Raw genomic sequence first — 16,308 nt, forward strand, 5'->3', positions numbered from 1 at the left:
GCTCACTGGGTGTGAATGGGTTAATCTCAAATAAGCATACAGATGCAGGGAACAGATGAATACAACTACTGTTCTGGAAAGCAAGCAAAACTAATTCCTTTCTGACTTAGGCTTCTGGCATGAGCTTGCATCCAGTGAGTTTGTTTCAAGACAGTGGGAGTTGGGAATGGAACTTCTTTCCCCAAACCATACAATCAGAAAGAAAGTTTTAAAATTTGAATATAATATTGCTCCTTTGAAAGGAGGAGAAAATACTTTAAAAGGCCAGGAGTAGTGCAGCCATAGGAGGTTTTAGGGGTTGCATGAATTGAATTTGGGTACCACATGTTGCCTGTAAGCTGCCTACCTTGGTATCTAGCAACCAAAACACTAATGTTTATTTTTTATTTTTCTCTCTCCATGATGTACAGAATGTGACAAGCTGCGAAGGGATGGCTATCGAAGTTCTCAATACTATTCTCAGGGCCCAACTTTCTCATCTTCTTCCAGTGCAATCTGCGGAAGTCACCACGATGACTATGAAGAAATTGAACAAAAGGTGAGGTACCAAGCACCCTAGGAAATAATGTAATACAATGCACATATAATCAAAAATTAAATCAACATAAAACACAATAGAACTCTGCAAAATATTTAGAAAATAAAAAACACCACCTATAGTGTGTTTCAACTCAAATAAGAAAATTGCAATGCAAACATCTCTGGCAGGCAGAAGTACAGATTTTGAAACCGGTTATATTAGTATTTGCTGCTTTCATGAGCAAATAGAAAATAAAGCCATTATCCCTTTGTGAGCAGTACCTTTGTTTTTTTGTTTTTTAAAGTGTTCAGAGTTCACCTTACATTTTATTTCAGGCATTTTGTTTCAAGCAAGCTTGATGTGTTCAGAGTGGACTTAGTGCAATTAGGTTCTCTGGAAGGAAATAAACATAGCACTATGCAGATGTTTTGTGGGTGCAAGCATTGCAGCTTGCCAGATGGACCGTTCCCCACTCTCTCTCCTTGCCCCATGCGTTATTCTGGGGGTTCTCCTGCCCCTGCACCAATTTCAGGGACCTGAGAGGGAGGAAAACCAGAGTGTGCAGGCGGAAGTCCTTGTGTGAGCTTCCCCTGACAGAACTCATTAGTTGAATCCTTCCCTCTGTTCTAATTGTGCATTTGTTTCTTCATTGCGATTTCTGTATCGTATCCACTTGAGTAATACTTGCCCCTTGTGCAGGAATCTGTTATGTGCACTGTGTTTCATAGCTATCAACTCCTTATCCACCATCTTCTTTCCTTTCTCAGGATCAGCTATGAACTCATAGCATATGTATGTGCTCAACCACTCAACCACTGGCCCTGTTCTCATACATGTGTGTACAATATATAATAATACTTACCTACCTTAAAGGGTTGTTGCAAAGATACTGAAATCCTTGAACAGTGAAGACAGCACTGTTTGGATGGGAAGTTGTTGTTGTTTGCACCCTTCTAGCTCATTTAATCTTGAAGTTAAAGGCTGCATAACGATACTTGAAAAATAAACAAACACAGATGTGATGCATTTTCCAATAGCCTCCTCACTCCACTCCTTCCCTGTTGGTCTTCAACCATGAGTGTGTGCACTTCAATTTCCCACCTGGAGAGGGTGGGATTCATGCATGAAGATCTTGAGATGCTATTATTTAGTTTCAAGTAAATATATTTAGAGCTGTGTTGGTTTAAATCTCAAAAAAAAATCTTAGCTAGTTTTTGGACTATGATTTTTTAAATATTTATAACAGAAAATAGAGTGCAATGTCCTCAGCAAGTCAGTATTTCTTAATAGTCCTGCACTTTTGTTCCTGTGTAGGAGAAATTATTATATATGTGTTATTTGCAAAATCAGTAAAATATTAAAACTGACTCAATAAGTGGCATTATGAGGAGATTATAGAACTGCTGAGGGCTAATTTATAGTGAAATACTACCTAATATTATAAGCAAAATGGTATTTTCCTTGAAAACTACCTTCCCATAAAAATTATCTTAGAGTGATATTCCACTTTTCTTTGTTTTGATATGGTATGTACTGGTGGATATCAGTCCTCAGTGAAAGACACAGTGAGATGTACTGTTGGGTGAGGCTGTTGTTATGGTCCCTCTAGAACTAATATTGTGGGGAAGGTGGGAAGCCTGAAGCTGAGGGAGGTTTTGTAGAGAAGTAACATGGTATCTGAGAATATTTGTTCAAAAAACAGCAGTAATATATTTAGGAGAAGTGTTAGCCTCAAGGATGGGAGAGGGGAGGTTCCTTCCTTCTCTGTGGCTCCTTCCTGAGATGGTCCCAGAAGGGGGTCTTTCATGGTTCTTGTTGCCCCAGAACTTCAAAGGAAGGGGAAAATGAGCATTTGATGTAAAAGTCTAATGTGCAGTCCCTTTGCAAGTCCGGATCAGGATGCAGATGTTATGAAATACATCTATTTGGGACCCTAGAAATTTTATGGAAATATGATCGACTTCATGCATATTCCTGTAATTTGGTTCATACTGCCCACAGATACTTCTATGGGGACAGTTTGGGGTGGAGCCATCTTTTTAATGTGATAAATGGCCCTAATTCAAGGCAGCATTTCTGACATCCTGTACTGAAGCATATTTCCCTATTGTGAGTCCACTGAATTGGCTGGTTCTTGTTTTTGTTTTATTATTATTATTATTTAAAAAACCCTTTGATTAAAACACGACAAACTAGTATGATATTTTCTCTCTCTCTCTTCATCACTTAAGCATGTATTCCTTGCATGGAAAATTGATGTCTTCAGATAGCAACTTCTCTTTGCTTTCTGAAATTATGTTTATCTTGTTGCTATGTTTATTGTGTCTGTTGTGTCTTTTTATGTGTGTTTTTCATTCTCTTTTCTTTGCCACTCATTCACTTTCTTTTTTCTCTCACTCAACAGTCTAGTCTGTTAGACTGCCTCCCTCAGTCTTGCCTTAGTGCCTGCTGTTGTTTGATTCCATGGAAGATCAAGGTATCTGGCTCCAAAATGGGATCATCCAGCTGTTATGTATATATACAGCTTGATGTTATTGTGACGCTAGAATATTCTCAAATCTTATTTTTAAATTTTAACCTATTGTTGGTTTCACTTTTTCAAGATAAATCTTGTACTAACATTGTGTGATTCTATCCTTATCTCAGTAGTTGTCAATCTAGAACCCTCAGTTTGTATATTTAACGGACTAACTCCTTTTTTGCTGCTCATACTTTGTTAATGTTCTCTGTTCTCTGTGAATAGTTACTAACTTTACAAACCGTTATAAATGTTTTTGTAATTTGGATTGTTGTGCCGTTTTACAATAATTTATTCCAAATCAGACAAACTATATATTGATATATATATGAAATGGAAAACAAAACTTCTTAGCATTGAATCCGAGAGTGAATGTGAGTGTCTGTTAGGTTCCTCTTAACTCACACGTTTTACGACAGGGGTGGCTACCTTCCAGTTCAAGTGCCTAATCCAGCCCCCCCCCCATTTTTGTCTGCCCCTCAAGACTCCATAAACTTTTGCAATGGTTTCAAGTTTTTTAAAAAGTAAACACAATATTTGGATGAATGGCATCCAGGGTCTAGATGGGGATGCAAGTTATCCCCTCTCTGATAATGAGATTTATCATTTGATGAGTGGGAAGAGGATGATAATTCCTGTTTACTGGCTTCAGCAACCAAAATGCCACTAATCTCATTTCTGAACATTCCTTTTCCAATCCTTACTATATGCTTTCCTGTACTGAAAACAAATAATGTTTTTGTTCCACTGTGTTCTATTCAGAGATCATGTAGAAATCCAGAAATCTCAGATGACAATCTTAAAAGATCAGTTTACTGAAATGAAACCTGAAACTTTTAATAACTGCTATTATATTTATTGAACAATCCAACCATCTCAGTATAACACTGGGAAAAATAATATTTAGTAATAGAATTAAGCATGAAAACCAAACTGTGCTACTCTTTGTAATACATAAGAATAATATTAATTTCGCTTCCTATTCATTCTCATTCCTTTTCTTCTAACACTAATCTTTGGACTGAGTTTTAAACCACCACAAATCTGCATACTGTTTGGTTTCTTTATTATAGGCTTTGTTGGAGCAATGAATCCAGGTTGCTGCTTATTCTGAAGAGTTGTTATTTCCTTGTGCCTGCCTTTGAAATAGTCATTTAAGAACATATTGTTACACACCACCCCAGTCTTCACAGCAGTGCAAGATTCCAGGGGTTACAGCGGAGACTGTGGTGTCTTTATGATATATGGTTCATTTACAACCTGAACCTACAAGGGAGGGACTCCCAGGATTACACTCCAAAGCTGGTCCTGTTCCTCCCATGGGTGCAACGTTGGATTCAAACTTCCCACCCCATTCTGCTCTGACCCACATTTTCCAGCTTTGAAACTGCTTTCTAAATGCAACTATTTTCCCTTCAGCTTACATAACCCCCCACTGCAGTTCTGAAACTTCCTCCTCGCCACTCTGGCATTGTCTGTTGCTAACTACCCAGAGCCCAGAGTAAGTCTCCATGACTTTCTTGATGAGTCATCATTCTGTTTTTGCTTGCTTAATGACTAGGCCATTCACAGGCTCACCTGGCTATTTTGATATAAATCCAAGCACCCAAAAACTCTTGATACCCAAAGACATATAACAATATTCAAAGAGTGGATTCTTCATTCCCAGCTGTTTGTTGGGGAATACAGCCAGAACACAGGAATTCTCTGGGGCAAAACTAGGGACTGTGGCAGGGTGGGGGGGTCGCATCGTGGGATGCATTCATTGCAAGAAATTAGTACAGTCGTACCTTGGTTCTTGAGCACCTTGGTACTCGTACGTTTTGGCTCCCGAACGCAAAAACCCGGAAGTAAGTGTTCCGGTTTTCGAACACTTTTTGGAAGTCGAACGTCCGACGCGGCTTCCGCCTGAGTGCTGAAAGCTCCTGCAGCCAATAATATTAATTTCACTTCCTATTCATTCTCATTCCATTTCTTCTAACACTAATCTTTGGACTGATCTTTCAAACACTTTCGGAAGGTGAAAGGACTTCCGGAACGGATTATGTTCGAGAACCAAGGCACAACTATATTGCACATGCACACCTTTCAGACATGCATAGGTCTTAGAAATTCCAGAGCTGATGTTTTCAAGCTGTTGACTGGTAGATAGTGTCTAAGCCCTACCTCAGCTGCCCCAACCATAAACATCTATAATTTTATAATTCTGTAATTAATTTCACCCTTGGCTGAGCTACTTTTGAAAGGTTGTTTTCCATCAGGGCTGAGAATAGGGCCAGGTGTGAGTAGTTTCCCCTCACCAAGCGATCCCAGGACCTGGAGGGTTTTTTAATGCATTAAACCAGGCTTTGCCAACCTGGTGCCCTCCAAATGTTTTGGCCTTGGCACAAGAAATGGAAACAATTGCTGCTTGGGTTGTATAAAAATATTTGTATGCACTAAAACCTGACCAACATTTGGACAGTGTTTTGTCAGAGTAGCTGATCTGACTATTTAAATCAGGCACAGGTGAACTCGGCCCTCCAGATGTTTTTAGGACTACAACTTCCATCATCCCAGACCACTGGTCCTGTTAGCTAGGGATGATGGGAGTTGAAGTCCCAAAACATCTGGAGGGCCAAGTTTGCCTATGCCTGATTTAAATGGTCTATTATTTATTGGCCATCGGATCAGCTGATTTATTTTCCCATGTGTCGAAATTGTTAATTTTGTTTGTTTTGTATAACAAGGATTCAGATATAAATTTCCCTGTCTGCCTATGTGTGTGATTTGTTTTGCCTCATGCCTCATAATTGCTTTTAAAATATGCTTTATTTGCAGTTTCCTTGAAAAAGAAGGAAAGTTATATAGTATCCATTTATGTCTCTGTCTCTTGTCATGTTCGAAGAGCCCCTGGTGACTGGCTAATGGCAGCTGGGTTTCCAAATACAATACACTGGGTCAACATAACATGACAGTTATTCATTTTGACAATGTCAACCAACCAGATAAAAAGTAGGTTACTGGGGCTTATCACACAGCACCATGCTTGAAGTATTACTCCCTTGGCACCTGAGCCTAGAGTAAGCTTTTTTTCATGTGTAATAGTAAGATAAACAAAAGCTACACACTAATGAACCATTGCATATCATTTTAGTTTGCATTTCTATCTCTGTGACTCAGACCTTTTAAAAACTGATTTGGTGGAGTCACACTTGCAAATTTCCCCTTTGTACAAAGGAAGAAGATGGCACAGAAGGTTTCTTATCCTAATACTAAGGTCAGGGATACCAAAAGAGGGGCCATTTTCCCTAAGATTTGGTCATTGCATTGAAGAAGCTCTTCTGACATTTCAGTTGTAAATGTTTTACAAGATTTGTAAATCCATTCTTTCATGTTTGGGATTTTTAAAAATCCCATCAGAGTAGCCCTAGAGTTTGGACTAGAAGCACTGTATTTTATAGCACTGTTAAAATTCCTACTGAGAATAGTAGAGTTCTTGGTATACTATTAACAGACCAGTATTAATTCCTATGTTTTATACGTAAATTTAGTATATGGTTCCGCATAATGTCCCTTTTTTCCAATGAGAAAAACAGTTAAGTACAAGTTTAATAATTAGATTTTTTGCATGTTTACTCAAAAGTATTCTGTATTCAGTAGTACTTACTCCCAGGTAAGTGTCCATAGGATTGCCTGTCACATTGAATTCAATTCCTTAGCATGTGCTTTATTGATTTTTTTTTAAAAAAAACTTATTGGGTGTTGGGTGAAATCGGTTCAGTATTTGTAATTACTGCTAAAGAGGATGTACAAACCTTTACTCATGTACAAATTGGAACAAGGTCTGTCTAATTCATATTTTGCTAGAAGTAGCCAAGGCAAAAGCATCATAACTATTTTGAATGCTTTAATTCATATTTGAAAGATAAATAAGTAAGATAAATATATTTGCACTGAATTTACAGTGTACTTTTTTTTAATAGTGTTCGACCCCTTCTCCTGAGGAGGAGAAGCTTATTAGCATCAAGAGACCCAAAACACCAGTTTCAAATGAATTCTCTGATATCAACACTCAAACAAATTGGACCAAATCACTTCCATTGCCAACCCCGGAGGAGAAAATGCGACAGCAGGCTCAAGCAGTCCAAACTGATGTTATACCTATTAACGTAACTGGTAGGCTTTTAATTTTGTTTCTGTGTGGTGAGAAAGAGCAAGGGCTCTCAACTGGTTATTGGTTTTTATTTTGTCTGAAAATTATTGGTTTTTATTTTGTCTGAAAATACGTTTTGTAAACCCTTGTTCAAAATTTATTTGAAATACTGATGAAACTTAAAATGAGAGGCTGATTAGATTGAAAGTACTGGTTAAATTACTACTACACTTTTCAAGAGCAGGGTTCTTTGCAGGAATTATGAAGAATATCGGTAAGAGCACACATTCAGCCTTAGATCTTAAGTTTAGTGGGTCCCCAACAAAAGGATTCTTGTGGCATAGTCAAATATATACTGAGGTTTAAAAAGAGCACAAAACCCAATATGTTTTCTACAATAACTTTCTCTTAAGATTTTAGGATCTCTCTGCTTTTCAGTCTATGAATAATATTGAGAAACTTGCCCAAGCCAACAGATTTACATGCTCATCTGTGGCAAAAAATATTGTTGTATGGAATATTCTTCAGGACCTTTGAGATGAAACCTATGTTAACCTCTTTCTCGGTCACAACGAAATGCTCTGTGTTAGCTTCAAAGATGAAATGTACATATTAGAAATGGTTTGCTGCTATATTAAGCTTAAAAAGTTTCAGAAAGCCTTAGATAAGATCCACTTACAGTATGTGAATATCCGCCTCTTTTGTACAATGACTGTACTTCAGTTATCCACTGGAGGAGGAAAGTGAAATGCAGAACTGTACTCCTGTTCCATTAACAAAGAAGATTTGTCTTTCTCCTGCAGCATGGTTGTTCTTCACTGGTGCAAAAAGGACCCCAAGGGCCATGGCACAATTACTAAATTACAACCGCATTGCCACATTCCAGCTGGTCTGAGGCACAAGAAGTTAACTTCAGTTATGCCGCATAGACTTCCATTGTGCTTTAGGTTTTCAATTAGATATTTTTGATTACATTGTTAAGGCAGCTGACTTTATTTCATTAATAATCACTTAACTTGGGCACGCCTTTCCCCTATGTGATTGCTAATAACCACTTAGCGCTGGCATCCATCTTATTTTAGCAAGATTTTCAGTATTAAACAGTTGCCTGAGATAAATAAGAAGCTCGTGAAAGTAATTAGAAATGCAAAATGAAAAGATATTATTGAATGCCACAACTTAAAAGAGAAATGGTTTTGCGCATTTAATTCATTACACAAATGAATAAACTGGGGTTCCTCCCAGTCCACATTGCTGCCTTCCAATTGCATAGAAGTTAAAAGACAGAGAAATAATCAGTATGCTTAATCATAAGAGCGCAGTATATTTAGAAAAGTATGCAGTTTAATCTTGTTTAACCCTCAAAGTATGTAAAAACAAAAGGTTGGACATGAGATGGGTGAAAGGTGGGCAATTCAACGGATATACTGAAGCTGAGCCATATCGCTTTACACTTTAGAAACTGAGGTTGCATTGTAAGCTCAATTGAACACAGTGTGACTTCCTTTTGAATTAATATCTGTAAGACAAGATTTGCAGTGATACATCCTCTTTGATATGTACTTAGTTGGGAGAGGAAAAGGGGGAATACATTTTAGTTCTAACCATATCTTTAAATTGATGTAAGCGCTAGAAATCATGTATTTATATACTTTCTTCTCCCCTCTCCTTTTTTTGAAATGGCAAGGTAATATTTTTGGCTGTCTAAACCAGCAGCAGTAGATTGGGCTATTCACCACAATAAAATATTGATGTGTCTGAAATAAAATATTAACCCTAGATGTGCTTTTTAATAAATCAAGCGCCTTTTTAAAAAGATTAATTAATAATGAACACAGCCCACAACCTTTCACTTGGCTGCACAACAGATGAGACCTGCTTTGGTTTCGTTTGGCAGCGCTCTTTCAGTCGGACAGATTGTAGTACTGTAAATCTGGCGAGTAACCTGAAGGTGCTGGGGCATTGCATTAATCTGAAAAGCTGCTGACTGGCTATCCATGTTTGGGAGTGGAATTAGTTTCTTGGGTCATCAGGAGCTGAGCTTGCTCTGGAAGGGATAGACTCAAAGTTTTAGTCTTTAAAAAGCATATGCTCCCAATCTATTGAACACCATGCTCTAATTTTTAATCCAGGAACAGGTGGCGTCGTCGGGTGTGGGTCTTACCCAGATACAAAGGAAGATAATAGGAGCTGGTGCGCATCTAAGTCATAAATAAAAGATAAAGGGCTTCATTCTGCAAATTACTGAAACACTGACTTACGTACCATTGACTTCATTGGGCTGTTCCTTGATGAACAAGTTAAATTTAAGCAAGTGCATAAATTGAATTGTGGCCAGAGAAGGCTACCGAAAAGGTTGTTTTTTTAAAAAAAAAACACAAACCCACCACAAAAATTAAATACAGGTTTATTTTTAAAAACTAAAACTTTCAACCAGTTTTTGCACACAAGTTTCCTAACAGGTTTTATTTGATTTTGGATGAATACAGACAGTTGTTTACCAAGTGGTAACTTATCAAAGTATGTACGCAGAAACTTGGTAAACCACTTACCTGTAGCAACCTGCTAAATAGTGAGGATAACTTTTTTTATCACATATGCAAGCTGAATCAGAACTCTGGTGAAGCAGAAGAGTGGTAAAAAGTATCCTTACTACGTGAAACAATATTACTTCCTTACCAACTCATTACTGGTTGGTAAAGAATAATACCTATAAATATGCTGACTTAAAAAAAATATTTCTGTACAAGTTGACTTTGTGCCTTCGCTGATACAGATTTTGGTACAAAATAGACAACTTTGCCACTATTTCCATGTGCATGATGGGGCTTTTGATCTTTTTCTCTACAAGGCTTAGTTCTTATCTCTCAGGTTCTAAGCTACATGGTGAGCTATTCAGAGGAGCGTCAGTAGCTTTCCCAGTGTGACATAGGAGGGCTGCAGTTCAGTGTAATAATTAAATAATTAACCCCCTGGCATGCCTAACAGCAGGCCATTGGTCTGAAACTCTTAATTTTATAACTCCCAGTTCTCTTCACTAACCTCATCTACTATTAGAGTTTCAAAGGTTTCACTTAACAAGCACATTGTATCTTTAAACCCAAATATGATTATTCAGGGAAAACCAATTCTTTTCATTTGGCAACCAGGGATGGAACATGTCTCTTCTAGTCTTTGTTCCTGTAATCTAGAAATGTCCACGTGCATTGTTGTATAATTTGTAAAAGTCATTTTCCTTATGCCATACAATCTAATGGAAGCGTTCTGGTCCGAAACTCCTAGGATGTCACATATGATGCGCACAGCAATGTCTAGCAAATACCAAATGCACTGTTCAATGAGAAATAACTTGGCTATCTAGATATTTAAAATAGAATTCGGAAGAATTCAAATACCTACCTTTTTTCCGGAAAGAAGTATAGTGAAACAGAGCTTTGACACTTCTATATTTACTGCCCTAAGGATTTATAGGTTTGAGAAGAATATTAGGAATGTGAAGTTTGTTAAGGGGGAGAAAATAAAATGAGATTTTAAAATCACTTGTATGTTTTAACTAATTTGTAAAGCATCTCAAATGACAGAAGAAGCAAGATAGAAATTTCAAACAAATGGAAATGGCCAGGTTATTAATTCATTGAAAGAAGTGAATTTGTTTGAAGCTGTTCAACCTGTAGAAATGCTGCTGGGTCCAGATATGATACAGCAAATGGTCAACTATAAGGCTTTCTTGTTTTGCATGCACCACACAAACTTTTAATTTTGTTGACATCCAGGTGGGTTCAGTCCATTGCGAAAATGCAGTATCACCCAATGATAGATTATTATTATTATTATTATTATTATTATTATTATTATTATTATTATTATTAATTCATATACTGCTTACCTGCCAAAATTACTTTAAAGACTAATATAGCCAGGGTGCAGTTCTGTGACACTGAAGTCACAGAGAATTTATGTTCAATAAATGTTACTGGCATTTGGCATGGCTCTTTGGTACCAACCAAAAAGAGACAGTGAGACCTCTGTCAGGGTTTCACAGTATGATGGAGCTGTTTCCATCTGCATCAGTCTCTCTCTGTCTCTTTCTCCCCCCCCCCCCCAATATAATGTTGTATTTAAAAATAGTAAATTTTCAGAGGTAACAGACATTAAATTTTGGCTAACCTGAAAGTCAGAACATTGCCTAGACTTAGCCATGTTTGTTATTTAATATTTTTCTCCCACTGTTCCAAATGTGCCCAAGGCTGTTCACAACACTGCTAACGTAAGTTCACTGCAAAATACAGCAGTGCTTACTTCAAATTTCAGTTCAAATTATTTGTTGATTTTAAAAATACCTAAGACATTCAGATATTATAAAACTTCATCGTAGTCATATAATAAATACCGTATTTTTCGCCCCATAGGACGCACCAAGTTTTTTTGGGGGGAAATAAAGAAAAAAAAATTATTTCCCCCACCAGGCGCTTGTGGGGCCGGCAGCGGGGAGAAGCACTCATCTCCCCGCCGCCCGCCTGCAGGCGCTGCGCCTCCCAGCTGTCCCCAGAGCCTGCGAGGCAGGCAGCGGGGAGAAGCGCTCTTTTCCCCGCCGCCCGCCTGCTGATCAGGTCCGGGGACAGCGGGAGGACGCGCTGCGCCTCCCAGCTGTCCCCGGAGCTTGCGGGGCAGGCAGCGGGGAGAAGAGCTCTTCTCCCTGCCGCCCGCCTGCAGATCAGGTCCGGGGACAGCGGGAGCACGCGTCTCCCCACCGTCAGCCTCCAAACCACAGCGGGATGGCGGCGTTCCGCCTCCCTGCTGTCCCCCGACCTTGTGGGGCTGGCGCTGCGGCTCTCCTGAAGCCTGGAGAGCGAGAGGGGTCAGTGCGCACCGACCCCTCTCGCTCTCCAGGCTTCAGTGAAAGCCTGCATTCGCCCCCTAGGACGCACACACATTTCCCCTTCATTTTTGGAGGGGAAAAAGTGCGTCCTATAGGGCGAAAAATACAGTAATCTGCAATCAGTTCCTCTGAAGTTTCAAATGCAGGGGAAAGTAGTCAGATTTCTTATGACTGTCAGTATAAAAAGTTTTGCATGCAGAGGTATCATCTTACTTTACTTATGCTTGGAGTCTGGAAGTTTCAAAAAACTAAAACACACATATAAGGGCCTATGTTAGGTGTTGAACAAAAGAGGCAGTCTAGGGATGTTCTTAGTGTCTGTCCACCCTGCTGCTTAACAGCAGCAAGAAACCAAACTTTTTGTGTTGTCATCCCAGTTCTGCCAATAGAGGTTCCTCAGGTATATTCTGTTTTAACTTTTGAAACACCTCCTGAAAACTTTTCCATGCTACTGAGCTAATGCAGTCAATTAAGAAAATATATTTAAATATTAAATGATTTGTCATTTTCCAAATTAACAGCTTACAACAGTGGAAAAAAGAGAACCACAGTCCCTCAGAAAATATCTTTGTAATAGTTCTGATGTTTTTATGAATAGTGATATACAATTTTTAAGTAAATAAATAAGCAATGAGGCCTCAAACCTCTGACATCATTCCAGGAACCCACTTATCCAAACTGACCTCCACACCTTACATCCACTTCCATTAGCTTCATATCTGCCTCATGTCCATTAATTTAAATTAAACCTCCAATTAAGTATATTTAGGATCGTCGCTGAAGTCATTAGCCATGCCATGCCATGCCATGCCATGCCATAAGAAAATGAATAAATACTTATTCAGTACATTTCTCAAAAACAAGAGCATAAATTCTCTCTCCCCCATTCCTCAAAGTTCATAAGAAGGTAAGCTGGGACATAATGTAACTATAAATGTCCAATGTTGACATTAATGGCTCACTGATATGTTTAGATTAAATGAAGATTTGGTCTGATGAGACAATTGTATTTGATAGGAGCATGTAATCCCTTCCATTTTAAAGCCTTAAAGTGACAGTATGCTGTATCTTTTCCTTCTATGTATATCCACTCTGTATGACTGAGCTAACATCATATATTAATGCCTTTTCTTCATTTCTATAATAAGCAAGTGGAAGAAAGTGCATGATGTCAGCGTGCTTGAAAGTAATGGTGCTTTGCTTGTTCTACTGTACATCAGGGGAGAATTTTGACCGCCAAGCCAGCATACGGAGGTCTCTAATTTACACAGATACTGTGGTAAGGCGGCCGAAGAAAGTGAAAAGGAGAAAGACTATTACAGGAATCCCTGACAACATCCAAAGAGAGCTAGGTATGGCTCATCAGAACTGTATTCCATTACAATTAATAATTATCTTGCTTACTGTGACTAAACTCATAACATTTACCCCACGCTCATGAAGTCAATACAGTCTGATAGCCTATTAAAAGTTAAAATGAATGTATGCCTGACCACCAGGAAAGAATAAATAGTGTATGCTTAAACCGATCATTTTGCCCACCTGGAAATTAAAGTTCTGTCTTTTTAAACAAACAAACACACAAACAAACAAACAAACAAACAAACAAACAAACTGAATTTACTGAATGCCATGCAAAGCTGCAATTTTCTGAAATCATGTACTGGGACAGTAAAAATCTATAAGAATTTTAGGGTTGTTTTTATTCTCTTGGTCTTAAAGATATATCTTACAATTACCGGTAAATTTGAGCACGTCAGTCTCACATTTCCTTCATTCTTCACTGAAGACTGGATTTTACTAGGAGGAGTAATGCTGTCTAAAATTGGTTCCAGAATCTCATTAAAAACTTCCCCACTTACCATCTGATCATAAGTCTTATCAGTCAAATGGCTGAAACATTTGTGAAATGCTATAGGAGAGTCCATATTTGGAACATAAATATTCACTACGCAATTATCATATTTGAGGTCTTCTGGGTTTGTCATTTGTTTAACCAAAGAACTTAACCATAAATAACTTTCATCCCCAGCCATTCCTTCTTGGCAAACATGAATGTAATGGGCATAAGCTAAGGCCCTTTTTAGGCTAGAGCCTTGTTTGTATTCTGTCACTTCCATTTTTTCCCCTTTCCTAACAACAACAAAAGTGTAGATAGCTTTTATTCTCTTCATAGCCAACTTGAGACAATGATCTTCCTGGTTGTTCACTTGAATGCTTAGTAGACATTCTAGGCTCCCTGTAATCCTGCTTGAGGCATTTAGTTTGCATATTCAAGTAGCTGTGGCATGGCTGTTTTGAAGTCCAGGTATTTGTGGCCATCTCCCAACATGGAAGCTTTGATTTTACACCATGGCACCACAAACCCACATTTAGGAAGGCTTGTGCTGACATACTGAATTGCTATGCAGAAATTACTTGACATACAGAAAAGCCCACGCACAGTGCAAGTTACAGTGTTCATCATATGTCTTAGAAGTTTTATTGGTGTCTGCAATGGTGAAATGGTGCCGGTGAAATTCTGCCCTCATTTGGCATGGAGTCATGCCAGTTGCATGCAACTTGATGGCAGTTCCATTGGGTTGTGGGACTTAAAGGAACTTCCTATACATTTTTTCCAGCCGTGATGTCCTGTGTTCCTTCTGTAGCTTTGGTGTAGGTGAGCTCCATTGGCCTACAAATTAGTGCAGGCAAACCTCTGGTTGCTCCTTCTCCTCTAAAACCTCTACCCACCTGACCTTTGGTATTTGAAGAACCCAGTAGTCTTTTTTCTGACCCCAAACTCCATTATATTGGCAGCTACCACCCTTGGCTCCCTCTCTTGTGCTTGCATGCTTGCTTACTCACATTCAGAAGAGACAGTCTGCAATATAACCATCATAGCTCTGTGCTGGGTTTTTCTGGCTAGTGTAACTTACCTCCTTGTTTTAAAGGGTACTGGGAGGGTATTATGGACTGTACTGTTGGACTTTATCCTGTAATTTAAAACAAGTGAATGATATCTACCATGGTGTTTTCCTATCCTTCAACATGGAAGGAGCACAACACTATTTGGGCTACTTGCCCTAGCATTAAAGGGCAGGGTAAGGCCTAGTATTGCAGCCAAGAACTGAAGGGAAACTGGCAGTTTGCAATTTGGCTACTTCTTGAGGAGGATTGCTCTTCAACACTAGCAAACAGCAATAGATATCTTATTATACTTTCCTAATTAATAATATCTTACATAATTTGGCATTTAATTTTTCTCTTAAAGAATTTGAGATTAATCTCCGGTTTCATAATCTGTCAATATGAAACTCATAATTCCCCTGACAAGTTCTCGTGATTTCACATACAGTTGTGGTTCGAGTCGCGACGAGTTGTGGTTCGACTCGCGGCGAGAAGGTGAAAAGTGAGGCGGAATGGCTGGCGCAGCGGTATCTTAAACCGCAAACCACGCCCCCTACAATCCGCCCGGTTGGGCGCTTACCTGTGGGCATGGTACGCCAGCCAGGTGAGTGGGGCAGGGGGCATAACACCCCCTGCATGATACAGAAATCACATCCCGCCCACAACACCTCTACATGAGTAGAATATTAAAAGTATCCATTTATGCCAGAAATGCTTTTTGAAAAACATTACGCTACAATATATATTTTAAAGTGCTTTGAGTCTCTTCGAGTAGTGAAAAAAAATGCCACAAATAAATACATTAGTTTAAGTACATATTTAAGCAGTAGTTACAATGATAACTTGGAATTTAGTAACTGAAACTTAACTTATGGACTGACAACTTTTGTTGTTGGAAAAATCTGAATTTGTATCATATTCAGGAAGCTGATGACTTTAGAACATCACCCAGAGAAGGTGTTTATTTTCAGTTACAGCTAACATTGACTCATGCCAATCAATATAAATAACTTACAAATCCTCTCTTTCTTACTTGATTGGCCTTTGTGCCTATAGTCATTTTGATAAAACTCTGCTTTTGAGAATTATCAAGCTGCTTGCCAGCATTAAAGGGACATAATGTAATTTCTCACTTGAGCCCATTGTGGTAGAAAAAAAGTCTAAAGGTCAAATTCTAGCTGCCTTGAAGTTCTAGCTAAAACCACACTGACTTCGCTGAATCAGGGCTTCAGTTTATGCTTTTTGGAAAACTTTAAAAGCAGGCAAAATGCACAAAAACATGTGTAAAGGTTTGATTTTATTTGAAAGCAGGTTAATGTTTCATAAATGGCATTGTCTTTAACTTTCCCTCCATCCTCCATTCTCTC

At 38.6% G+C, this 16,308-nt stretch overlaps 1 protein-coding gene across 7 annotated transcripts in view; it reads left to right on the top strand.

Moving 5' to 3' along the window:
• Positions 1–16,308, top strand: part of NHSL1 (NHS like 1) — a 137,245-nt gene that overhangs the window by 109,098 nt on the left and 11,839 nt on the right. For 5 of the 7 annotated variants that reach the window (XM_081907025.1, XM_081907024.1, XM_081907028.1 and 2 more), the window contains 3 exons: positions 411–538; positions 7,004–7,196; positions 13,273–13,404. In XM_081907025.1, the coding sequence (XP_081763151.1) occupies positions 411–538; positions 7,004–7,196; positions 13,273–13,404 (453 nt within the window). The remainder of the gene's footprint in view (positions 1–410; positions 539–7,003; positions 7,197–13,272; positions 13,405–16,308) is intronic. The other 2 variants (XM_081907027.1, XM_081907029.1) reach the window with 1 other exon arrangement.

Source organism: Podarcis melisellensis, assembly GCF_964234715.1.
Source record: "Podarcis melisellensis genome assembly, chromosome: 3".
Lineage (NCBI taxonomy): Eukaryota > Metazoa > Chordata > Lepidosauria > Squamata > Lacertidae > Podarcis > Podarcis melisellensis.